Source organism: Poecile atricapillus, chromosome 1 (assembly GCF_030490865.1).
Source record: "Poecile atricapillus isolate bPoeAtr1 chromosome 1, bPoeAtr1.hap1, whole genome shotgun sequence".
Classification (NCBI taxonomy): Eukaryota; Metazoa; Chordata; class Aves; order Passeriformes; family Paridae; genus Poecile; species Poecile atricapillus.
In genome coordinates, this window is record NC_081249.1 from 72,507,607 (window position 1) to 72,534,638 (window position 27,032).

The 27,032-nt window shown below is 36.0% G+C and overlaps 1 protein-coding gene across 8 annotated transcripts in view; it reads right to left on the reverse strand.

Annotated features, from left to right (window-relative positions):
• The window catches only part of ZMYM2 (zinc finger MYM-type containing 2), an 87,451-nt gene that overhangs the window by 32,235 nt on the left and 28,184 nt on the right, over positions 1-27,032 (reverse strand). For 7 of the 8 annotated variants that reach the window (XM_058844547.1, XM_058844546.1, XM_058844549.1 and 4 more), the window contains 6 exons: positions 25,975-26,140; positions 25,031-25,243; positions 11,155-11,305; positions 10,287-10,402; positions 4,549-4,665; positions 3,818-3,968 (listed from right to left, as the gene is read on the reverse strand). In XM_058844547.1, the coding sequence (XP_058700530.1) occupies positions 3,818-3,968; positions 4,549-4,665; positions 10,287-10,402; positions 11,155-11,305; positions 25,031-25,243; positions 25,975-26,140 (914 nt within the window). The remainder of the gene's footprint in view (positions 1-3,817; positions 3,969-4,548; positions 4,666-10,286; positions 10,403-11,154; positions 11,306-25,030; positions 25,244-25,974; positions 26,141-27,032) is intronic. The other variant, XM_058844550.1, reaches the window with a different exon arrangement.

Consider the following 27,032-nt stretch of genomic DNA (forward strand, 5'->3'; position numbering starts at 1 on the left):
GGCCCATCCACCACAGAAGCCCAGCAGCCATAACTATAACCAAGTCTTAGCAACACCTCATATAATACATATTTATGTATTTTTTTTTGCCATTTCTAATAACAACAGTAATTGCTATAAATATCAGGTAGTACCCTAATTGATTGTGAAATACTGGTATGTAAGCACCTGTATAAAACTTAACACACCTGTGTTTAGGCTATCTCAATATCTATAATATTTTCATACAGATCTAAAAATTAATCAACCGATCATTTAATAGTATACTTTACCAAACTATCCACTGTGCAGTACTGGTTGGGAAAATCCCATTTTAAAATCTACAGTGCTTTAACTGAATGTGCACCTTTCCTAGAGGAAGGTACAATTACTTAACTTCCTAAATTTATTCTCCCACTTGTTGACTCTACAGTAATTTAAGAGGTTATCTCTACTTAGATGAAACATCAGAGACTTTTTCAGAGAAAACTCAATGTCTGCATTGAGTTTCATTTGCAGAAACCGTAATTCCCAGAAATTTATTAGCAGGCTATCAGGGTGATAGTACATTTCCTAGTTTGACAGCCGTCTTTCATCTGTATTATCCATTTGAAAGTAATTCCCAAGCACCAGATAACTGAGTTACTCCAACAGCTTAATGACCTACTCCTTCCTAGAAGAAGACTACCAGATATGAATCAGTGTTATTAAAATTTGCATTATAAAATTATTAAGCCTGTGTTGTTTAAGTCATAACACTTAGTTCTACTGGAAAGATTAATTAAATAAGTCTATAAATAAAATTATGGTGATAACATAAAACCGTTTCATTGTTGGATTGCCAAAGATTCTCCCAGACTCTCAGAAAGAATATATACTAATAAAAACAAAAAAAACCCACCCCACTCCCAAAATACCCCAAACCCAGTAACTTAAAGGTTTCCTCAGGATTAAAAACTTTTACAGCCTATCCTCAATTGTCACTCATTCAACTACAGATTCATAGAGATCCACAAGCTACTTTTTACTTTAGCATACATAATATATATATTTTTTAATTTAGATACAGATATTTTGGAATGCAGCATTCTAGTGCCAAAACACCGGGACAGCCTCAGCACCAGTGGAACAGATTAAACTCCTCCATCTAATCTGTTCAGATTGTAATTCTCCACATAGCATCTGATTTTTGGACAAAGATAGAAGAAACATCCTATATTCCATGAAAGAATTAATAACCATCTTTAGCACAAAATCTAAGTCAGTTTAGTCTATTTCTAGTAGACTAGTCAGTAGTTTCAGCTACTTCCTGCATGTTTTTACGTGTCTCAAGAGAAACATATTAAGAAACAGAGCTGGAATAGAACTGCACATCAAAAATACTGATCCAAGAGAGTTTAATGTGGATGCCAAGATTTGTGTGTAAATATATATGCATGTGTGAAAAAACCCCTCAGGTATGAAGAATGTGAGCAATGATGACATCTTCAGTACTTCAGCTGGGCAGCTGTAAGCAGTCAAGAGATACTTGTTTGTGGTTGGTCTTATGTATGCTTTCCCATCAGTTTGCTTGAAGATGAACAAGTAAGTACAAGTAATTTGCACAAATTTCAACAGGTGTTTAACTTCTGATTTTATTTAGGAGCCTTTCATAAACACTCCCCTGAAAATTCCCCACATTTTCCTTTGAGAGTTCAATTATTCCCAAAAATGACAGCGGCTTTTGTGACTGAGTATCTCTGGCTCCTCCTTCTCAAACACTGTCTTCTGATGAAGAATAATTGCATGCTCAAAAAAATAATCTGTGTTGGTGAGGTTCCTTGAACAATCTGCAAAATCAAAACCAGGATGGCCTCCACATCCAACAAGTATTTTGTATTCGTACTGGTTTTGTTATTTCACAACCAGTTGGACAGATATCTGAAAATAGGCTTTGAAATTAAGGACAAACCAGTGATATTTAGGTGCCTGGAAAAGGGGGAAGAAAAATCTATCACATCTGATGATGGAACTTCTATTTGCTGACCTCCAAAAGTCCACCAAAAGTCCTGTCCCTTTCCTAACCACATCAGATCTATGCACTATTAATTCTTGGACTGCACTATTTCTGCAGCCATTGATGACAATTGATGTTTTTCCTTCAAAATAAATAGTCTAGGGTTCCTTCAGAATTTCTATTTTTTTATTTGCAACAGGAACACAATCAGCTCTTTGTCATATGCATCACCAAGTAGACCTCAGCTACAGCTGGCAGGTAGGCACTGTATTTATCCAAGTTATGATCTACTTAATGGTGCTTTTGGCTATCCTCTCTCTATTACTCAGTGCCTCAGAGCATCACAGTAAGCTGATAAACTTTGTCTTTATGGTAACATTTTGCACATCCACACTCATAAATACAGCATTTGCTCTTGAGCAGGCAGTCCAGCACCTGCAAACTCAAGACCCTCACTAAGACATTTGGCAACAGATTCCTCCCCACTTAGTATCTGTTTTTATACAGGAGAGAATGGTTTTCTTTTTCTTCCTCAAATTTTCTAACAGGAAACACAAGTCCTCACTTACTTCAAGCCTCCTCATACAGAAGTAATAATGGCAGTGGTGGCATTATTACTCATTTCATTGCAACAGCCACCTGGCTTTAAAATGAGGGAGTCAAATATTCACAGTAACAGAAGCACCTACTTTAATCCCCAGAAGAGTATCTTGCCCTTGTTTGAATGTATTCTGTGGAATAGTTTCAATCACAGAAATAATTTCTCGCTAGAGGTTGCTGAGCAATGCAATGATACACTGCAAGGCTGGGCCTTAATCTGTTTCTCACTCTTCAGCTATCACATTGCAGTCCAGAACACCACACTCCATTCTTCAGAAACAAAAGACTGCAGACTCCCAAGCTGTAAGGGAATGGCATGGAGGGAAGACTGCCTTCAGCCCTGCATTCCAACCCTCTCCAGCTTAACAGGATCCTCCTACAATTAAACGGCCATATCTAGTACTTAATCTGCCTGAAAGCAGAGATTTTCCACAGATCTTATCAAATGGCATTGGAAGTGCTGTTGTTATAACTAAAGAAAAAAATACTCAACACATTTGTGAATGACAGGTCATCCAAACTTGTAGATGAACTTCTAAGATCATGATTAAATACCAGTATCAAAGCAGAGCTAACCAGAAGTGGAAAGGATAGGTCCTTCTTAAAATTCTCTTTTGCTATTTCTATTAAAACCATGCTTTAAAGCAACTTAAAAGAATCCTAGGCACATAGAGTTCCCTCTTAGTTTGTTTTCTTTTGGAAAATTCAAGTAATCAGTTAAGCAAATTGCAGTGACAGTAATCAACACACAGCAACAGGCATCATTCAAGTTATTGCTTAAGTAACCATTCTAAGCCTACATAGAAATTCTACTGTTGTACTTAATTTATAACATACTAATCAAAAAGAAAGCTTGGTGTTCATCAGTGCAGTTAATGTTGTACATGCACTACTGCATACATATTTTAAAAAGAATGTATAATTTTTTGTGTGTATGTATACATGCAATGTACACACGTATGTGTATGTATTTATATACCAACACACTGAAAAGTGTTACCCTTAACCTGGACTAAGTGGCAAAAAGCTCTAAAGGCAGCTCAGATAAATTAAAAAGTGGCAGCACTAATAATAACTGGTAGAGTCACTTCAATAATAGTAATGAAGAGACTTCTGCTTTAGCCTTAAGTACAACAGAATGAGTTGTTACCTTAAATTTTAACATTATATATAAATAAAGTAAGTCAACCGCAGTAGAACAATGACCAGTCCCTCAGGAAAAAAAACCAAATACATACATACCTTCACTGCAAAAGGGTCTTTTGATACCAGAGAAATTCACTGTTTCATGGAGCGTTTTCTCTTCCTGACAGTATTCACAGTATGTAACTATGCAGTGCAGTTTCTTATAATCATCAGAACATGCTCTGCTGCAGAACTGATACACTTTGTTCTAAACGCAAAGTTGCAAAACATTGCGAATAAGGTTAATGGATAAAATCTTAAAGTCTAACTAATGCAACTTGAAATAATAGTTGCCATTAAGACAACTTACGAAGTAAACTGAAGTGTGAACATGTAATTTAGAGTATGACTAATGCTAAAATTTACAAATCCCAGTTAAGCTGACAGTGCTACAAATACTCATAATTTCACATGAAAACACTGAACAGAAAATATGCTCCTAAATCTCAGCATATCCTCTTTAGATACTTCCCTCAGTTCATAAAGAAGTGCAATAATGTTCTATCATATCTACAATAACTGAAGATGAAAGCAGATTTCAGACTCACAGCTGACCTGAGAAAATATTTTTTTTTTAAATTCCACAGATACTATTTATGAACAAAGACTTCTGCTTTTATCCATACTGAAATTAAATTACACTCTACAGAACCAGGTAGATTTTAACTGAACTTTTAATAAGAAGCTTCAATACCTTATAAAATAGCTAGAAAAACCGTATTAAAGTTCCAAGTTTAAACTTTTAAACACATCATCATTCTAACAATAACACCAGCATTGCCCCTTACCTCCCATTCCAGTACTTCTGGTTTTGAACAGAAAGAACTTTTGCAATAATTACATTTCAACTGAATATCACTGGGAGAGACGAACTGACCATTTGTTGAAGTCTGAACACTGAGAGTCTGAAAAACATAAATACATATACATACATCACTAAAAAAACAAAGTTACTTTTAAAACATGGGGTTTTTTTCAATTAAGCTTGCAGTGTTTGAGAATTTAGTAGTTTATTTATAAACTCAAGAGCATTTCTGGCAAAAGCACAGCAGGTCAGTTCTTTACCTTAATTCCTTTTCCCTTGTCATCCCAGGTTTTCCAATTTTGAGTCTTTACCCTTACTTCCACCAGAATTACTTTAAGTCTCATTTTTTTACCTTACCTTTCTTATGCCTTTTATTTAAGGGTAAACACATTTTTTGTAAAAATAAATAAAAAGTATCCCCAAACTGATCACTTTTGTTAATTACAAAACATATCTTTTCAGATAAATACATTTCACAGCTTGTATTATTTTGGTGACAAAGACCAACAAACAAATATATTCAAAGCCAAACCCTACCAAGGCAGACTACCAACATCTTACGTAAGCATACCACTTGAAAATACAACTACTAAAATGAAAAGCTTTCAGCCAGAAACCTCACATCCACTCAGATTAAGAAAAAATTAGCTAACAGTCTTTAGTAGTCTCAATCCCATGGCAGAGAGATGTAATTATTGATATAGCCAGCCCCTAAACAATCCAGGTGTTTAAAACTGAGAAAAATACTATAGATTGCATGCCTAGGTATGATAATTTAATTCTGCAACTGAGTAATTTCTTTGAAGCACTTCTGAGGCAATCAGTAGGCAGGAGAACTCAGTTATACAGTACCTGTATCTTTCAGTATGTCTTATATGTGCCAACAGAATAGTGTGGTTTTGCATATTCCCCGATTAAGCACAAACTATTGGTGTATTATAAATGTAATATATATTATATTATATTACTAGATAGATGTGATTATATATATATATATATAAATCTGAATCAGCAGTAATCACAGACACTTGAAGACTCCAGGACAAACTTCTTACATCTTTCAACAAACTTTCCCACACTATTTGCAGCAAAACAAATATACTTAAAGACAAATCCTCTTTAGACAATTTTGTTACTACCTCTCCACTGTGTAACAGTGAAAATTCAAAACATTTCTGTTACAGGATATTTTTCTTCAGACTCTCATGTTAGAAAGAGTTTACCTACACTAAAAAGTAAATAAAAAACTCTGCTGAGACTTATTGCTGACAGAAACCCTGATCTATGTGGGCTGGTACTGCTGAGTGCTAGATGGCAGTGCAAACAGTATCATTTTATGCAGAGGCATTTATTCTGGGTCAAGAATTGGCAGACATTAAGTAGTCATGCATATTTCCCAATGACAGGCAGGACCTGAGAACCAAATGCCAGGCAGCAGGAAGATCACACCTGTATTTCCATGGCCCATTGGCATATAACAACTTTTTATATATAACTTCTACAATTTTTTTTTTGATGCCTACACACAATATTATCGTATTTCTCCCATTATATCCAGAAAATGTCCCTGTGACTGAGCAAGGTTTGCTTCACTTTGGCTGCTCTAAATAGCTGAAGACTTGCAAGGCTTGACACATGCTGAAGCCTTTGAAGCTCTCACTGAAAACAAGGAGAAATCAAGAATACCCAGCACCTCCAGTTCAGGAATGAAGGAAATGTAAAGAACTAGCAGATGTATACAGAAATTTCTGTACTTGTACAGAAATACTGAAGACAGAGGGAGGAATGAAGATGAAATACACTAAGTGGTCACCAAATGAAAAGCAACACTTATCTTTCATGCCTGTAGTTATCTTCAAATATGGGATCCAAACACCCTGTTGTGAGGGCTAGAAGTTAAAATTCAAACACAGCTTTTTGTTGTTTTCTGAGTCACAGTCACCTTCTTTTATTGCTTTTAATTACTGTTTACTGGGGTAGAAATTCAGACTCACAAAGTCTATGGGGCTGGTAATCGAAAAATAACAAAAAGCTAGAGAAGTGAGAACAACACTGATGTTCAAGACTATTTAAAATCAGAATTTAAGGGAAATTTACGCATAACTATAGATTAAACAAATCTAAGTTATTAAGCATTATTGCGTCTAAAAATAACCCAAAAGCAATATTTTTTTTATTATGAGCTCCTCTGGTTATTTTTTTCCAGAAAAATCTGTAAAGAACTGCATTCATATTACTGAAAGTTCTAAACCAAGCAGAAGATGGTTTTTAAATCAAGTTAATCACATTTGTTTGTATGCTTTCTTAAAGTTTCAATTATCCTGCTTACAATTAAGGACTCCTTCTGCATAATATTTTGAGCCAAGATGACACACGTGTAGTATTTTCACCATCTTGCTTTGCTTTTAACTTACAACGTACTTAAAAGACCTTTAGGAATTATTTGGGAGCATAAGTACACACAAACAGTAATAAAAGAAAAAAGATCATAAATTCATTAAAATCTTAAAACCAGTCACCCTGAACACCAACTTTTATCTATGCTATGTCATATCAAAGGCATCTTTGAAGTCATGTACTTATGTTTGTTCTTTTGAGAGCATGCCCTGAAAAACAAGAGCATGGGAAGTGCAAGAAAGCAAAAAAAAAATTATATATATATATAAGATTGTAAAGCCCTTTTCAGCCTTCAATGCAACCAGCTCAAACTTGCTTTAAGTTGCCAGTTTAATAATGAACACTAGGCAGGCATAGCCCAGGATCTTCTCTGAAGACCATCAGATCAGCCCAGCTTCTGGCCTGCCCCTGCCATGGCAGCCTATGTGACAGAGGGTTATCCTTGCTCACAGCAACATGGAATCAAATTGTGGATACATTTCTGTACCTAAGTGTACATGTGGAAGAGCTAGTAGGCAGCCAGACCGAGGTTAGGTGTTTTTTCCAGCTGAGGGAAAAAAAAAAAAAAACCTTTGAAAGAATCAAGTTGTTCTGAATGCACATGAGAGAAGCACTTATGAGGAATCTTCTACATGCTGTCATTCACCAGGACTGTTCCACAAGCAAAATCAAGGGCACTAAAAATAAAATAGGGAAGGAAACAAACATTTCCCTTGCACTCATGCACACACACACCTTCCAGTCTGGGCATGAAAGCCTCAAATATTTTTAGTATTCTCAAATTTAGAAGAGTATTTGTCTGTGTGCACACATGTGTGCAAAAGAGAGATGTAATGTATACAGCCAAGAACACTTCCAGGCACCATCACAATGGTGAAAGAGAACAGCATTAGTGAAAAACCAGAGAAGAGTATCCTGCTAAAAACCATTGTAGTTTTAATTCTTACCCATACTGGTCCTACAATTCTACAGATACATCCATAAATTGGAAGCAAAACCGAAATCAGTTGAAGCTTTAGCGTGAATTTTGCACAGACTTGTGTTTTGCCAGATAGCTGGCACTGTCAGACACTTACATAGCTGCTAACTTTGGGAAGACACTTGTGTTACAGCCTCCATGTTCACAATAAATAATCAGTAGTTTATTTTTCCCTTAACAGCAAGACCTTCAACTGACCCAGTAAAAGTACCAGTATTGATACTGATATAAAACAATACACCTTGGGAACAGTTCATTTTTAACTCTGCAATAACATCCTCCAAGACAGAGTGTGGAAGATTCAGTCGCACTGTTCTACCACCAACTACCAAACAAAAACCACATAAAGCAGGCTGTTCTCTCTCTTACTTTCTTACAAGATCAAATGCTCTTACAGGGTGGCTGCTCAAAGGAGAATGTAGATATGGACAAACTATACAACATGCAGTTCAGCTCAATCTTTCCAATATTTCAATACATTAAAACAACAACTAGCTAGAAACAAAAGGTTTTTTTAAGACACAATTATAATCAATTCTGAAGTTCTGTAAAACAAACTTACTCGTTTGCAAACCCAAAGTACCAAAATACTTGCAGGAGGGAGGAAACACAGACCTGAAATAGAAATTACTTTGTTCTGAGAGGCATAACCCTTAAAGAAAAAAGTCTAGAAGAACAGGCACAGCACGAAAAAGGGATGAATATGAAGCCAGAAAATTAAAACAAGAGTTATCTCCAATAGTTAACACTGAAAAATATGGTGCACCACAGTAAATCGACTATTTTTTCAATTTAGGTTCAATACCTTACATGTCATTTAGGTACAAGAGAAGCCTCAAGGGAACACTTACAGTCCACTGCTCACATTGTGGTATACCATCCTTTCCACCTATATAGATAGGTGGAATACTAAATGAATAGAACAAAGAAGCTGTTCTCATACATTGAACTCTAGCCTTATGGTGAATACATTTTATTCTTCTACACATGACTATACAAAAACTATCAAAAGTTAAAATCCAACAGTGCTGGTTGAGCAAACTGTAAACACATGACAACCTACTCATTCTTGGTCTTTACTGAGAACTCACAGACTGCAAGGCTGCTTCAATTAAACTCCACTGCAAGACTGACAAGAGATCTACATGCAGCACTGAGACTCCAATAGAAGCACGAGCATTAGGACTCAGTAAGACCACAAACCCACAACCAGCATTAAATGATCTGGCAGTTCTATTCAAAAATGTTGCTTAATGTTGACTTATGTGCAAATCCAAGAAGGCCCAGGTTGAATGTGTCATTCCCTGGCTGTATTTGTTCTGAGATTTCTTGGGGATGCAATTAATTGTAAAATCATATACAATAAAATAGATGTTAAATGAGCTTGCAAGTAGTATTACAGGTCTGTTATTACATACTAACAATACACAGTATTTTCTTAATCAGTTCCACTGAGAGACATGTACCAAATTGATTATGATGGAAACACAGAATGTGGCTACATGATAGACTCCTACCCAGGGTATATTAAAGAAAACCAGTTTGCTGTCCAGTTGACAGAAAACAGCAAAGTTCAATGATAAATGGGAAAACCCTGTGTGGGTGTAACTCTTCAACGACACATGAGGAAACAATTACCAATTATCCAGCACAAATCTCAGAAAAATGTTTTTACATACAAAAATTGAAACATATTCTTTAAAAATATCCTTTGATCACCAAGAGACTAATGGCTGTAACACATTTCACTTATGCTTTAACCTTAATTCATACTAATAATATGACATTTTCAACAAGCAGAGCAGCCTCATTCAGAGTGCATGTCATCAGCCTTGCAACCCCAAGTTTCTGGCCGTAATTTTAACAGCTAGTTTTGTCCATAAATGAAATGGCTGAGGCTCTAATCTTTCACTTCAGAAGGAATCACTTTTCTCCATGGCAATCCTTCATTAGTTCCACATTGAAAATGAGAATTTTGTTATTGTGTTTAGTACAAAAGAGGCTAAATTTGTTAATCTTCAATGCAAAACAGCAAGGCTCACATCCATGAAGAGGCAAAGGTGGTAAAAATAAGATGAGCAGTGATACAGCTTTGTGTTTTTTAACAGTAAAAAGCATAAATTGGTTACTATTATCCAATTTTATAAGTTTAAGACAGCTGCTAGTGTTATCACTATGAAACAGCACTTTGATCACTGAAATTGTTATGAGCCAGGAACACCTGCTGCATTAATTGTAACTCTCAAGCATGTATATACAAGCAAGTTAGTTTAATATTCAAATACTTAACACAAACATAGGCAAACAAATATTTAGGGAGGAAAAGATTTAACACAACAGCTAACCTGAAATTTAGCTACACAACTGGAACTGCAAAAGTTGTACAGTTTTCCATCAGGCATTGTGGCTTGATATTGAGGTAAAGAGTTTCGCTTACAAAAGTGGCAAATAATTTCCATACCTAAAAGAAAAATGTAGTTTACAAACAAAATAAACAGAAAATAATAGGAAAAAAATGAGTATTACAGGTGAGCCCTTTTCAGTTTTTAATGTAGAAAACTAAGATTAGTCTGTTTTCCAGTCAGCTTCTACAATTCACACAAAACAAAAGAAATTACAGAAGTTTAGATAAGTACTTTCACTAAAGATTAGTACTAAATATGAAGACACCTTCTTCCATAAAATTCACTGGAGCATTTTCAACTTCAAGTTGAGATCTGCTTTGCATACTGAAGAACACACGTTTTATTTACTGGATCAAAAGCTTCACCTAGAGAATATCTATATGCATTATAACTACTTCCCTCCTTATCCATCTCCTGCTTGACCAAAAAAAAAAAAAAAAAAAAAAAATCCAGGGTGGGATTCACAGGAGAATTCAGAGAATATGAATTCATATGCAAAAAACCTGCATTATCATCCTGTGACACATCAGAGCACATTATGCTTTAGCATTTTTTTCACAGGAAGCCTTACGACAGCTGAAAATTCTTTCTTATGTCACAAAAAAAGGCCAGTGAGGAAAACTAATCCTCATAGGTCCATTTACTGGTGTTCAAAATAAGATGTTTTGGTTTTTTTAATGAAGTTAAAAACTATAAAGTCAGATCTGCACAGACTAACCGTAAAATAAACGCACCCAACCCCAGTGTTCAAACTTTTTTAAAAGTCTACTCTTAGCAGTGATGAAAACCCATCACCCTTTTCACTTACTTTGTGATTTAGCATATTTTGATTTGTGTGTGTTCATGCATACAGTTGAGCAGTATGGCTCCATGTATCCATTAGGTCCTATGCACTGAGTCATGTGAAAAAAACTGCACTGAGCTCTGCAGCCAGTACAAGATGTTAATTGACCACATTTCTAAAACATAAAACAAAGCAAAAGAATGTTAGTTAAAACTCTGCTTAGCTTTTGACTTAAACTATGGTAAAAAACAAAAACAAAAAAAAACAAAAAACACAAACAAAATTAAAAAAAAGTTTTATTTCTGTCATCTGCTCCCTCATCAGATCCTGCCTGTATTAACTCCCCTCATCATCCTCTAAAGAGCATTCAGCACTATGGCTGGGTCTTACTCCTGGGAAAAAGCCAGCTAAAACTAACGTTTTGTGCAAAGACACACACATGCCCCTTCAAAAAACTCCAACCAAAACATCCCAATTCCATCCCAAATCCCACTGTCTGCAAACTGAACTGTGGTAAAAGTATTCAACAAGTTGTGCTGAGTTGAAGAGTTTGAAAGAACTCTATTCCTGTCTCCTTGTTGATTGGACAATGGTTGTAAGAAAAGGAACAGGAATCTGACATGGCTAATGTGATTCACAGAATGGGTAAGCTTAAAAAAGACCTTTGGTCCAACTACCCTGTTCAAGCAGGGTCTTCCTAGAGCACATTGAACAGGACTGCATCCCAGATGGTTCATGAATATCTCCAATGAGGGAGACTCCCTAACTTCTTTGGGCAATCTGTTCCATTGTGCAGTCACCTGCACAGCAAAGAAGCTATGAAGAATTAATAAACTTTGGGGAGAAAAAAAATTGTATCTCCAATCCTCCAGGCAGGAGGAACACACTGCAGAGTTTCTATGCTGAACTGTGACTCCATGAACCTGGTAACAGACTCGATTTTGACATCTCTCAACACAGCAGTCAGTCCATCAACAGTTTTCCACAGAATGGAACAAACATTCTATAAAAAGTACAGAAAAAGCTACACAGAGCAGAAATACCAATGACATTGTCAACATACAAAATCAATAATTCTGATGTGCTACGTGTATTACATATGCCATAACACATATTACATATGTGTTAAGCAAGTATCTCAAGCACAATAAAGCAAGTTTCGGAAAAAAATATCTAGACACCTTCTCTGCCCATAGAAATAGTATCATAGTTTTGACAGTGATAAAGAAAATTCCTCATCAAAAATGATGGGCCTCCTACAAGACAGACTGTCACCTTATTAAGTATTAGAAAACCATCACTTAGACAAATAACATCTCTTCCCCTCTAAAGAAATTATTTTGGCACTCTCTCCCTCTTTCCCTATTCTCAAGGATGGAAAGGGCAATAAAAGGCAAAGCTTCTTTCATAGGTGCTTCACTTTGCTCAGAGTGAGAAAAGCTTCAGAGGATATTTTTGCTCTTCCCATTTTTCAAATTTGAAAACTAGTTAAATCCAGTCTTACAGACAGCTAGAGAAGAAATTTATGGGTTTATAATGTCATCTTTCCTATACTAAGAGCATCCACACAAAAACATACAAATCCACATGCCTGTGACAGAAATTTGATGTAGCACCTTGCACAGACCAGTAAAATTTCCACACAGCTTCACAATTTCCACATGCTGTTTTCATGAAACCTTTGCTAGGGATTTCAAACTCCTGCCTAGAAGAGAGTATAAAATACGACTCTAGGATATTTCCTTCTGTTTTAATTTTTTTCTATTTCCCTTTAAACATGTTACTTGGGACATCATTATCTTCCTAATCAGCCACAATATTGACAAAATTCACACTTAATACAAGACCAAAATGTAGTAGCTATATTGTTCTGTGAGTTGGAGCTACTCTGCTGCTATACATTCATCTCCTCTGGCAGGCTAAGAAACAAAAGCAAAGCATAAAAAAAATTCTGAGTTATATTACTAATAATACAGGAGGCTACAATTTACAAAGGACTTGATTTCTTGGAACGTGCTTAATGGATAACCACCATAAAAAAATCTGCTTGCACAAATAGCCTTGGTAGCTCCAGAATAAACCAAAATGAAAGTCTAGAAGCATTGACGCAAATATGCTAACTAACAATTAAGAGCATTCAACAATATAATCGGAAAACAATGCACAGGCAAATGAAACTTCCACAAGTTCCATACCCAAAAGAGAAATCCAACCAAGGATACAGTGACTTCAAGAGACAGCAAGATGAGAGTTTTAATAAACGAATTTATAGTTTAAATAAATTAATATATAGAGCATTATCAAAAAAAAATTCATTGTCAGCAAACTACATGTTTCGACAAAAATTCCTTGAAAGCAGAAATAGCTTTTGCTAACCAGCATCTCAAATACCTCATCATTTAGGTGATATCAAGAAAGGATCATGCACATAAAGAACAGTGCAACAGCATGTCAGTAACTTCCGAATTTCATACATCTTCAAAGTTGCTTAGTGTTCAAAGTTAGTTCAAAGTTCACCCCATCCCTTCCAGATTTAAAAGAAAGAAAATTTTTTATTGCTATCTAGTAATAATTTAGCAAACCTAGATCTAATTTATCAAGAGTACAAAGAATAAAAATTTCCAAAAAACACGCCAACTTTGCAGAAGATTCTGTGGGTAGGAGCAAAGCTGTAATAACGAAAGTCTCATTTTATTCTTCTAATAACAACTAAAAAGAATGTTTCAGCATTTCTGCATTATTAGAAATTTAAACATATTGTTACACAAGTGAAGAAGACAGGGCATGGTAGAAAAAAAGAAAATTAGAAGGCCCAAACCTTCTTTAAATGTACCACTACTAAAATGTTGTAAACATCATCTCCCTCAAGCTAAACATCTTTCTTGCATTTTTACTCTTTCCAGCACTCCCTAAACTTCCAAGTTCAAATATTAAAGCCATTCAAAAAAACCCAAGAAGTACCACACTATTATTAAAAAAATTAATGCACACCTGAAAGTATTCAATCAGTATTATACATGTCTCTCATTTATTTTTAAGTCTAATTCAACGACTTCCTTCATTGACAACATCAACAGAGAGCCTCACTATATCTCTAATGTTTTTGAATACCCATAATGAAAACAAAGAATTTTTTTCTGTTCATGTTAAATTTCCAGATGAGACTACCAATTACACTACACTCAATTACATTACACTACTCTCAAATTCCTCCCAACATAAACTCTTTCATCTTTAAGACTGCAGTATTAATGTCATTCTCCAGAAAAAATAACATTTGAGAATCCTTTCTCTCAAAGTACTCTTCTAACTGCCATAAACAAACAGAAGATTCACTAAAATTAAGGAAAGTTACAGTAATACAGAGGGTCAGAGAGCATTCTTATGAGGTAAGGATTTTTGGCCTGGAAACAAGATAGCTTAGGAGAATAACCTAAGCATAATACCATTTGGTTTGACAGAACCAAAAATGGTATTATGTAGGGTACTATGGATCAACTGCTCATTGTATTTTCTAATATTAACAACTATGCAAAATCACATGAATATGAACAAATTTGAAAATAAACAGGAGACAGCTCTTCATGTAATGAACAGCAGAACCTCTTACCAGAGATGGTCATGGATGGAAAAACTGTATGCATTCACAAGGAGAGTGGATCAGTGCTGGACAAGCACTGATTAGAGATTTACCAAAAAGAGCATACAGGAACATTGCATAAAGTTCAAGGGATGCCCTCACCTACAGAGAGTGAGAAGGTGAGAGAATGCTCAGAGGAAAATATCCTAAGTTCCTGCCCTGGTCTTACTCTTCCATGCACACCCACTGACATCACTGCAGGAGTTTCAATCCCTGATGAGAACTGTAACAGCTTTCTCAGGTTCTTACTACAGTACATATTTAATTTAATATTTTAACCATCCTCACAGGAAGGGTAAGTGTTTAGAAAAGAAATTAAGGAAAACATAAAGCTGTGTCAATGTTGTTGATAGTTTATGGCAGGACTCAGAAGATCTTCACTGGCAGAAGAAAACCAGAACAAAATACCAAAATCTTCACTAATGACTAAGTAAAGAGCAAAAATTGAAAAACTTCCTGAGTCTTTATTTTAAAAATCACTCCTTCCTTCTTTGATTAAGAAGAGCAAAATCACAGAATCATATGGACTGGAGGAGACCTCCTGAAGTCAAGTGCAGCCTCCTGCACAAAGCAGGTCCAAAGGTGTTTGTTTGTTCGGGATCTTGCCCAGTCAAATCTGAGCATCTCCAAGGACAAGCACTCCAAAACCCCTCAGGAGGATTTTACCATCCTTATAGGAGGAAAAAACCAAACCAAAACACACAAAATCAAACAAACCACAACAATAAAAACCAAAACCAAACCACCTTTGTCTTTATGTAAGTTTCCCCTTGTTTTCAAATTGTGTCTCTTGCCTTTATTCCTTCCACTATGTAACTCATCTCAGAGGTCAACTTTGTCTTCTTCTGTCTCCTCCCATTAGATAACTCATCCTCCTTTATGCTTCTCAGGGCTGAACAAAGTAACCACTCCTAAACCTATCCTATTATGTCAGGTACTCCAGACATCTAAGTATCTTGGTAGCTCTCCACTGAACTTCCATCATTATGACAATGCCTCTCATTCTGTCAAATCCAAAACTGGTCATTGTACTCCAGATGCAGTCTCAAGAACAGAAGGATGGGGAGAAAGCATGGGGCACAAAAATCACCTCCTCTGTCCTGCTGGCTGCAGTCCTGTTAACATAGCAAAAGGTTGCCCACATAAGCTGGGGAGTCCCCATCCTTGGGGATCAAAAACTCAAATGGGTGTGGTCCTGAAGGGCCTGCTCCAGGTGACCCTCTTTGAGCTGGGGGTGGACAAGATGACCTCCAGAGGTCAGGCATTTTAGGATACAACACAGAACCCAGCTGGCCATCTCTGCTGCAAGGACACACTCCTAATCCCAGTTCAGCTTCTCCACTAGGACACCAAAGTCTTTTTCTCCAAAGATGCTTTCTTGGCAATTATCTTCCATTTCAGATAAAGTATTAGCTTCATCTTGTGCTCCCCGTGATATTTCAACAGTAGAGAAAAATGCCTCCAGACAAAACCTGCACAGTCAAACTAGCCTCAACTTCAAGTTTCCTCCAAAGATGAAAGTAACACAAAACCAATCTGCTAGAGAAATCATCAGTCATTTTCCTCCCATGTGCAAATTCACATCTACAGCATCCTATGCATCTACATGCACATTCAAGGACTGTAATTTCAAGTAAAATGGAAGTTAAAACACAACCAAAATAGTAAAGAAAGCGGTATCAATTTCTCAATACAAATAAACTAAGCTAATCCTGTAGCAAAATTTCAAGAGAATAAAGGCCCAGTGCCCTCTCAGGGGAAGCTTAATGCACAGTAGTCTGACTACACCTCTCCTTCACTACTCCACCTAGAATCTGCATTGAGATAATGTAATTTTGGCTAGATCCCATTGCATGCTTGACCTCTTGCAAAGCATAAAGTCTACAATAGATGAAGAAACCTGAATATTCCTCATTATATTTCATTCTAAACTAATTTATTCTTTCATGATTTGTTTGCACATTAGAGACTTAATTCTAGGCCTATTTCATGATAGCTATCTCATGAGAGATAACAGACATTAAACAATGTGATATGAAAACTCTTGCAAGTCACTAGGTTCTAGATATATTTCAAATACTCCTTTCGTTCACTAGGATAGTGTTCAACTCAAATGGGCAACTACACAAGCAGCTATCAAAATGCAAGATCAAGCAGATGAATGTGACATATTCCAGAACTGTTTCAACAAAAATACTAATTCCTGGAAATAAAATTCACTTAGAGGGTTTTTTAAGGATTCTTGCCATTAAAAGCAACTATTATTTTAGAGGGAATCTTGACCTTCCTTTACATCTTACTGAAAGAATCACATAAGCTGATGTATACAGCTCTTGTTACATAGATCATACACCAAGAATAAAAATCAAACTCCAAAATGTCAGAGCAATACCATAACTTCAGGGCATATTAGAAGCCTCATTTCTGTTAGCAACTGAAACTAATGAAAGGCTCTGTTCTTCAACCTTCTGGCTGCAAAAGTACTTCAATAAAGCCATTATTGCCTTGAATCTAGGCATCTGTGCTAGACACTTTCACTCTTGACTGAAAAAAAAAGCAGTACCATCTGCTTCATCTGCCTTCACGAGGCTAAGAGAGCATTATGAAGGACATACTAGCAGTGTAAGAGAGCATTCTTGCTACAACTTCTCCCATGCAAGGGCCAGTCACTGAACAGCAGCTGATTGCTACAATGCTGTGTAGTAGCCCAAAGATTTGCTTCCAGTTAAAGGAAATGCTTTGTAGTTTAAACTCCACAGTAAACCAGATTGTTAAATACTTCTCAATCCAGGCAAACCTTCATGGTAGCTTTATGGAATAAGAGGTTTGGATTAGAATTAAGAAAAACACCAGGAAATTCCAGGACAGAAACATAGTACTGTGTTCAAACAGAAAAGAAGAAGACAACATTTTCTCTAAGCAGAAAAACAGATATATTTGCTACATGGAATTCTATGATAACAGAGATCCCTTAGAAAGGTAATCAAGAAAACAGTTGCTAAACTACTTCAGATTCATTTGAAAGGATGGCCTGATGAATCCAGAGGCAACATACATGTCTAAGAAAAGAAACAGGCATCAGCAGAGTCTGTAACAGCAAAGAAGAAACTGTATAATTTATTTACTCTTAAAATACTGCATCCAAATAACCACTCCCCCATGAGTAACAACTGTAAACTCTTCCTCAAAAGCATTTGCCCAAGTCCTAAAAGCAGAAGACGAAGCTATTGCTTTTGTGGGCCTTGAACACCAAGTGATTTATGTTTACATTGCATCAGCTGAACTCTACAAACAGCCAGATAGATAACTTGTCCAGTACTTTTCCTTGGCATCTCCAACTGCCAGTGTTCTGTCTTTTTGCTGGTTTTGTTTCCACTCTCAAAACACTTGTCTTCCTGTCTCTGAGAAAAGCAGAGCTGAAAATACCTGCCTCAAAAAGCAAGCTATTTCTACATTAACTGAATGTTTGAGCTGCTTCTGTTCTGCCTTTTCTCTCTTCCCCTCAACCCCACACAGGTTATTACTCCAGGCACACCAGTGTATGGATGTGCTTATATCCATCATAACTATGATACCTAGTCATGCCACCTCCTTGCTTCTTCTTTCCAAGAAGCTCCTGTGCTCCCACAAAAACCATACCTCAGATTTAACTGCCCTGTGTAGTTTTCCTTCAGAACTACAAAGCCATTTCTGATGGACCCATCAATTTTTTCTTCTAAAATATCTACATAATAGTATTCTGAACAGTTATGATAAACCATATTCAGATGTCTAAGGCATCTGGTAATACAGTTTTTATTGAAGAGCAGCAAATTCTATGGTTGGAAAACAGGCATTTGAAGAAGAAATGGCAAAATAAATGGTTCCAGAAAGCAGGACTAAATAAACAACAAAAGAAAAGGTAGAACAGTATAATTTCTAGGACTCAATTTGCATCAGATTCAAGAAATTTGGTATCATAAACACCAAGAGGTCTCAAACCCCCCCCCCCCCCCCATATAACTAAGCAAGAAGAAAGAAGAAATTATGTCTTGGTTGATAAAGATTTCTTTCTTTTAACCATGTGAATTGGGATAAAAAGCACCTAGCTTTGTAGAACTGTGCATAGTATGAGACAACAGCATTATCAGAGATTACTTAAAACCAAACTGAGTATTACCTGAACTAAACAGAAGTGGTTTACTATATGAGGAAGAAACTCCACTATTAAACCACAGTTTGATCTGTCTGAAACCACAGAACTTCTCCTTAAAAGTGACCACAATTTAAAACAGAAAAAGTATTTCTAACATTTCAATGTAAGTGGGCTGTTCAACTCTAACAATTACTGACTGTCAAGTCAGACACTTGGAAATGAGAGTTTATAAAACAGTAACAACAGCAGGAAGTGGTAGATTTTGTAGTTCATTGTACTATCAAGATAAAAAGGAAGACAGGAAGGACACACTGTCTTAATAGGAAAGAAGCACAGGAAAAAAACCCAGACACTGCATGGGACAAGACACAAGACAAAGTCAAAAACCCTAGATGCTTCCACTGAAGTGCTAAGTGACAGGACATTCTATCACATTTGTGATATTAAATATCACATTAGTGATATTTAAACCAGTAGATAACAATACACTTTTGGAGGCTAAGTACAAACTCTATGTAAGCAATTAATTGTTAGTGGCAGAACTGATATATATATTATTGTATACAGTAAAGGCTCTCAAACCCCTGCAGAGTGATAAAATAGACAAATTAGTTTAAGAGTTTCACAACAGCAGTTCCTTGGCAAGGAGCAGAAAGTGAACAATGAAGCACGACTGCCTAGGGTGTTTTTTTCTATTGCTTGTAAGTGAATAGCTTAGGGACATGGCATAGCCTTGTTAGTCTTGAAGCATGTTCAGTACTAAGTCTTCATCTGATCAATAAATAACCAAATGTACTTTTATTCAGTATTGAAAAATTTTTTGTTAGATGATGCAAGCATTGTCTCAAACTAGAAAAACTCATTTGGCTTGCACTCATTCAGTAGCACTTCAGTCCAGAGCTATCAAAAAGCCTATGAAGAAATACCTAGAGCTCCTTTCCCACCCCATCCTCCTTTTTGGAAGTAGATAAAGACCATCACTTTAAGAAGCCCCCAAAGCAAGCCAACCCCAGGTCATATTTTAAGAAGAACTTTAGTTACAGAAGCAAAGTAAAAAAAGAAAAGGAACATTTTTAACCAGCAAGGCATTAAATACTTTCTTGGTAGAATCAAGAACACCATGGACTGATCAGGCAAGGAAGCAAAATACTTTTTAAAGCAGACACAGATGCTGCATTAGCTTAGTTGGAAAAGCTTGAAATTAAAAGGTATGGTTGGTTGAACAAGCTAAGTCACAAAGTCATAGGATATTCTACTTGTTTCTTAAAACAAGGTTGTCAAGCCTGTAGCAAAATCCAGCAAACCAGGACACAAACAGGAGAACTACTTTGAAAAGAAAGTTAACTAATTTTGTGGAGACAGAAAATATTCAATAGTAGCAGAAACAAAAATACTGAAATAACCTAGGTATGTGCAGCATGTGGTGAACATCTTTATGGCAGGCAAATTTGAGGTCATGTCCAATGTACTGCACAGATAATTTTCAAGTGAATCACTGAAGTAATTTTTTTAATGCCTACATTTTCATTTTAACTGCACAAAATATCTGCTCAAGAAATAAGGTATTTCAGTATTTGTAAAATAATAGACAATTTTAGCCAGCTCCCAGACATAATTTATATATATTTATATACGTATTCATATACGTATCTCCAGCTGTAATTTTATTCTCTTCTACTCTGTTTGTGTTTAGTTTTCTATTTTGTTGTGGGTCATTCTTTAAGTTCCTCTTGACCCTCCATATGTGAAGAGTTTGAACCTCGGTGCAACTGTTAAGAGTGTATAATTTAGCAATAATAGTAATCTTCACATTTTAAATAGATTAAACACTTCCAATAAGAGTTTTGTTTTCACATTTTACCTAAATTGTCATACTTACTTTTTGTCATACTTAGTTTTTGAGAAATTATTTTATCATTGTTTTATCTTGTATTAAAAACCTTGATTTGCCTTTAGCTGTCTTCACAAATGGCTGTTTTGTCAAAGAAATTAACTTACTCTTGCATCTAACTACAGTGAGCATTGGTTAATGTTATGTATAATAAATGTGCCTATTTATTATTTTTAATTATTTCAGAAATCATTATTTATTTTTCTTAACTTTTTAATACTAAAAGACACCTAAACTCTGCAACCACTTCAAGTTTTAGGAAAGAAAGAACAATGACGTCTCAGAAAATCAAGATACATAATGCAATACTAAAGATTATGTATGTCTCATTTTTAACGCAAGTTCTGAAACTGATACATAAGACAGTTGAGAAAAAACCTACTCTATCCCAGGAATAACACTTTTTCTTACTTCCAGGACAGTCTAAAGCAGAGGAAAAACACCCTTTACAGCAGATGGATTACCTGCAGTAATCTAATTACTTGTCATTTTGAGAGCCACTAATTTTTATTACCCACAATTTAATTTTTTTATTCCAAGAAAATAAGAAAGTCCATTATGAGTTTTGAAAAATTATGTGTTCAAATCAGTGTAACATTTATTTTTAAAAATTGTGATTAAGTATAGAGATAGGTACAAGTAATAAGGAGTTTTCATTTATTACTACTACAAACGTATAGCAATATTGATATGTGTATGACATTTACAATATAAACTGCTTAATACAAAACTCATACCAGCAAGACCTATTTATTTTACAACTGTTTGTAAGAAAACATTTGCTAAAACTCTTGTGTGACACACAATAATTAGTTGTACAACACAATGCAGGAATCAAATAACATTAATTTTTTTGTGTTTATTTCTTTCATTAGGTTTATTTCAGTACGCAATGACTCTCCCAAAATCTCTCCTTCGGCAGCTCTCCTTTAAAGCAAGATCTAGTAATTTCCAAGGAAACACCGTTACAACTGAACAGAACAACCCATAATTTACCAACAGTGGCCCAGTGGGTTGTCAGTGACATTTTCCAGTCTAAACTTCTTTTCTAAAAAAACAGAACTCCTTGAACATTCTCAACTCAAAACACCTAAATAAACTTGAAACCTAAATATTATATCAACTAAATAATCTCAAGTATTTGTGTCCTGACCAACTTTGGACACCTATAGCATACACTAGAAGAACTTTCACTTTTATGGTTTGACTTTCATATACTCATAGAACCACAGAATGGTCTGGGTTGGAAGATCATCTAGTTTCAAACCCCTCTCCCTCTGTCAGGGACACCTTCCACTAGACCATGCTGCTCAGGGCACCATTCAACCTGGCCTTGAACACTTCCACAATTTCCCTGGGCAACGTGTTCCACTGCCTCGCTACCTTGTAAAGATTTTTTCATAATATCTAATCTAAACCTAATCTCTTTAAATCTAAACCCATTTCCCCTTGTCTCATCACTATGTGCTCTTGCAAACAATCTTGTCCCGTCATTCCTGTAAGTTCCCTTCAGTTACTGGAAGCTCACAATTAGGTCAGCCTGAAGCCTCCTACTTTCCAGACTGAACAACCCCAACTCTCTCAGTTCTTCCTCATAGGAGAGGTTCTCCCTCCCTCACTGTTCCCCCTCTGTACTAACTCCAGCAGGTCCATGTCCTCCCTGTGCTGGGATCCCAGAGCTGCTGCAGCCCTGCAGGTGGGGTCTGAGCAGAGCAGAGCAGAGGGGCAGAATCCCCTCCCTGGCCCTGCTGCCCACGCTGCTCTGGATGCAGCCCAGGACACCTTTGGCTCTCTGGGCTGGGAGTGCACACTGACAGCTCATGGCCAGCCTCTCACCCACCAGCACCAACAAGTCCTTCTCAGCATGACTGCTCTCCATCTGTTCAATTCCCCAGCTTTTACAGGAACTGAAGGATGTCCTAACCCAGGTGCAGCACCTTGCACTTGGTATTTATCCTTTATCTGGACTTCTCTGAAGCCTTTGAAAATGGTTGAGATTCCCATGCAGTCACATCAAGCTTGTCCAGTCCCTCTGGATTGCATCGCATCATTCAGGTGTGCCACTGCATCCTCAGCTTGGTGTCATTTGCAAACTTGCTGTGGATGCACCTGGTGCCTTTGTCTATTCCTTAATGAAGATATGAAAAAAAAACCATCCAAATATTGACCCCTGAGGGACACCACTTGTCACCAATGTTTATCAGGACTCTGAGCTATTGACCACTACCATCTGGATGCAACCATCCAACCAATTCCTAATACATGTAATAGTCCACCTGTTGAATCCATCACTTTCAAATTTTGAGAGAAAAACATTGTGGGGGGACCATGTCAAAGGCTTTACAAAAGTCCAGATAAACAAGATCTACAGTCCCTGGATAAGGTCCTCTGGTCTGCTTATTCCATAACCGAAAGCCACTTGGTTGGTCACGCAGGGCTTTCCCTTAAGAGTTTCTCTTAATAATACCCGAACTCCTCACACTTTGTGAATATTTGAAACCTACCAGTTAAGAACTACACTTAATCACCATTCTAAAACAGATGCACACAACACTCAAATTAAGCTTCTCATAGCCTATTATAATTGCACAGTACCACATATTTTGATAATGGAATTAGGAACTGGCTTGTGTAAAATCTGCTGTCAGAAGTGAATGAACTGAAACAATATGTCTGAATTTTAAAGGTTCTCGCAATAATGCACCAACTTGACACTACTTGTGAAGATTCTTGCTACTGCAAACTGCTCCTCCTCCCTAAATTAAACCAGAACATACAACTTACTTCTCACTTTCAAATACATATCTAAACACAAAATACAACAGTATGCCAACAAATATTTTGTCATTAAAGTACAAATTTATCATTCAACCTCAAAATTCCATGTTCATTTCATAAATCCATGTGCAGTGTAAGTTATACTGGATGTGTGGGAATGTCTCATGTTCAAAGTTAATCTCCTGCACACTTTTGTTTCTTCAAGAGACAGTATTCAACGGTTCTTCCAAGTCATTCCATGGCTTCTGGGCATGCCTACGTTTTTAGCAGCTTGAAAACCTATCCTGTCCCTTTTGGTACAGCTGTGGCAAAAAAATAATGCTTATGTTATGTTTCTAGTTAGACTGCTTGCATACGCACGTTTCCAGCTTTGCTCTTCACACACAGCAGGTACACAGGAACGGCCATCTCCACAAACATCAGAGCTCAGCATCCAGTGAGAAAATATAAGCACACGATGCAACATTAAAGAAATTTACAACACAGCACTGCAATGCCTCTTCTCTTGGACCACTGCTTTCTTAGAAATGGGAAGAGATGAAGAATGAGCCCCAAGCAATGTGCAGCACTGGGGCCACTCATACATATTCAAGTGTGCAATTCAAAACAAATTTCTTGCTAGTAAAATAGCACTACCCATAATAAACTCAGGGCAGAACATACCAAGCAAAAGAACCCAATTAATAAAACTCCCAAAATCCCCATATTCTATATGCTCCCCTGAAATATTTAGTATTTCACAGCTATCCTATTATACCATAAATACTATGATTAACATTTAAACCTTCTAGACAGCATTAGCAAAAGTTCAGAGCTAAGCTGGCTCAGCAAAATGTAAGGGACATCAGCATCAGACTTCTTGATTAGGAATTATTTTTAAGCACAATTACTACTATCTCAACAGTCTTAAATTAAAAACAAACCGAGTAAATAAAATGAAAGCACAAAATTTAACAGATGGAAATATGAAAGTAACAATTTTTTTAATCCTGTATTGTGATGATGGAGATGAGACATATTGCAAGTACACAGCCAAACTGTAACCAGTTAGAGCCTTCTCACAGCAATGTCCAATCTGTACTTTCTGCATATTTTTTAATGTTTCAACTACATACAAGTGAGCTTTTATATAAAAAGCCCCGTAACTTAATGACCTGTAAAGCCTGTGTGGTGTGCTTGCTATTAATATACTTCAGATACAACCAACAGGAAAAACTAGAAATTATTAATAAAATTTCACTTATACTTTCATTAATAACAAATACAGCAACATCAAAAAGAAACACTAGTAAGAAGGTCCATTACAGATTTTTTTCTCACTAGCCTTAATGTAATTTTTAGAAGTCATTGTTACTTATGTCTTCTTAGGAGAAGTAAACCCATGCTATTAAGTAACAGGATAAATTTAGAAACTATTATGGTTTATTTAATTTTTTATAGGTAAAGAAGTGATTACCTGTTTGTATTCACCAACGCAGTTCTGACAGCAGAATCTTTTCTGCTGACCATCAATAGTAAGGACATTGTTTCCAGCTCCTTTACTGGGCAAATACTCCCCACAGTGCTCACAGCAATTCATTATTAAACCATTTGCCATCCTGTATCTATTGAAGCAATGATCACTGCACAGCTTATGAGTCATATTTTTAAAGCTAACTTCGTGACGAATCTAAAAAATAAAAATAAAAAAGTATTCTATCACTAGACAAGGACAAAGTTGCCTGAAACTAGTAGACCAGCCAGAAGTCTTACATTCAGATAACTATAACCTGAAATGACCATGAACTACACAAACAGAAAGGGATGTTTCTATTGTCTCCAAAGTTCTAGGAAAACTCTTGGACTCATCTACCCTTTAGCCTAGAAGGAGAGATCAGAGGGAAGGATGTAGTAATTGCATATGACAGCAGAAGGCAAATTTATGTGATTTTATAAAATGGTCAATTTACAGGTAAAGAACCTGGCATATGAAGATTGGTTAGAAAATATGCTGTGTAAAGCAGCAGCCTGAACTATGCTAGTCTCAGTAATCAATAAGGCATCCAGAATAAATACATACATTCATGAGAATTTAAAATTATTCCACAGATCTCTAGAACCATCTGCATTACCTTTCAAAACATAGAGTAAAAAAATAGGTAATACGGTGGATTTTGACAATTTTTCATCAGCAATTCTTTTATGTGAGAGATCTGAGTTATAATTACAAGAATCTATGCCTAATAGAACACATTATCAGCAAAAAGCACTTCAGGTTTCTGAAACAAATATCAGCCTCAATATTTTCCAGTATCTCCAAATACTTAAGATTTCATATTTTCTTCTTTTCAGTGCTTGTATTTCAGTATATAAGCTATTAATATGTCATTTTTGAGAAAGACAAAAAACCGTCAACCAGACCTCAGTTAGTTTACCACAGATTGTGCATCTTGATTTATTCAAGGCTCCTTTTGAGGGATTCTGTTTATCTTCATAGAAGGATAAACATGATGTACTGCAAAACTCCTGGAAAGACTCACTTGAATCTACTTGAGCAACAATGGTACCTTTCATTGTTGTTATATCTCTGAAATACAAAACAACAACAACAAAAAAATGCATGTGCTTATGTATAAATACATATATAAACAAAATAAAATACTGTAACGTGAAGTTCATTCTTTCTTTCAAGGCTTACATTTCAAAGCAGTTTTTTTAGTGTACAGTTGTTAGTCACAGAATGAATACTAAGTCTGATAATATTTTTACAACTACTGTCTTTACTGTGTAAACCCCTATTTTTTTTCTTTAGCTTTGAGTCATCTCTTCCCATTAAATTATTCTAGAGCTAAGCAGTATTAATGCACCATTAGATGTAGTTATGGCAAACTCAATTTTATACAAAATCTAACACAGGAAATTTGAACTAGCAATTTTATAATGGCTTTTCCTTTTACACAAAAGCTATATATAAGTTCCATATTAAAAATTAAGATTTATAATAAAAAGCAATAAATGGTCTTTGTTTGTAGGTACCTCCACCATTTCTAGTATTTATCTCAGGACAGGAAGAGAGAAAGTTGTTTTCTCCTATTTCTCAAACCTATAAACAACCAAAAATCTTCGAACTCCACTACAAACATTCCTAGAAATTCTATCAGTCAAAATTTACAAAAGTTAATTCCATCATTCCTTTAAAAAGTTCCAAAGCATCTGAACAGTTCATGCAGTTGCCCATGAAACTGTGCCAATTTAATGCCTTAAACCAGAAAACCACCAATAAAAGTAACATGAAATCCAACAAACCTTGTTCTAATCAGATTTACACTGACCCAAACTAATACACACCATATATTAAAAGAAGTAAGGAGATGAAATAAAAGCCTCCTCTCCTTTGCCTTCTAAGCAAAAAAACCCCACAGAAATCTAAAATGTATTATTGACATATAGGAAATGCTATTGGGCGGTAGATAGAAAAA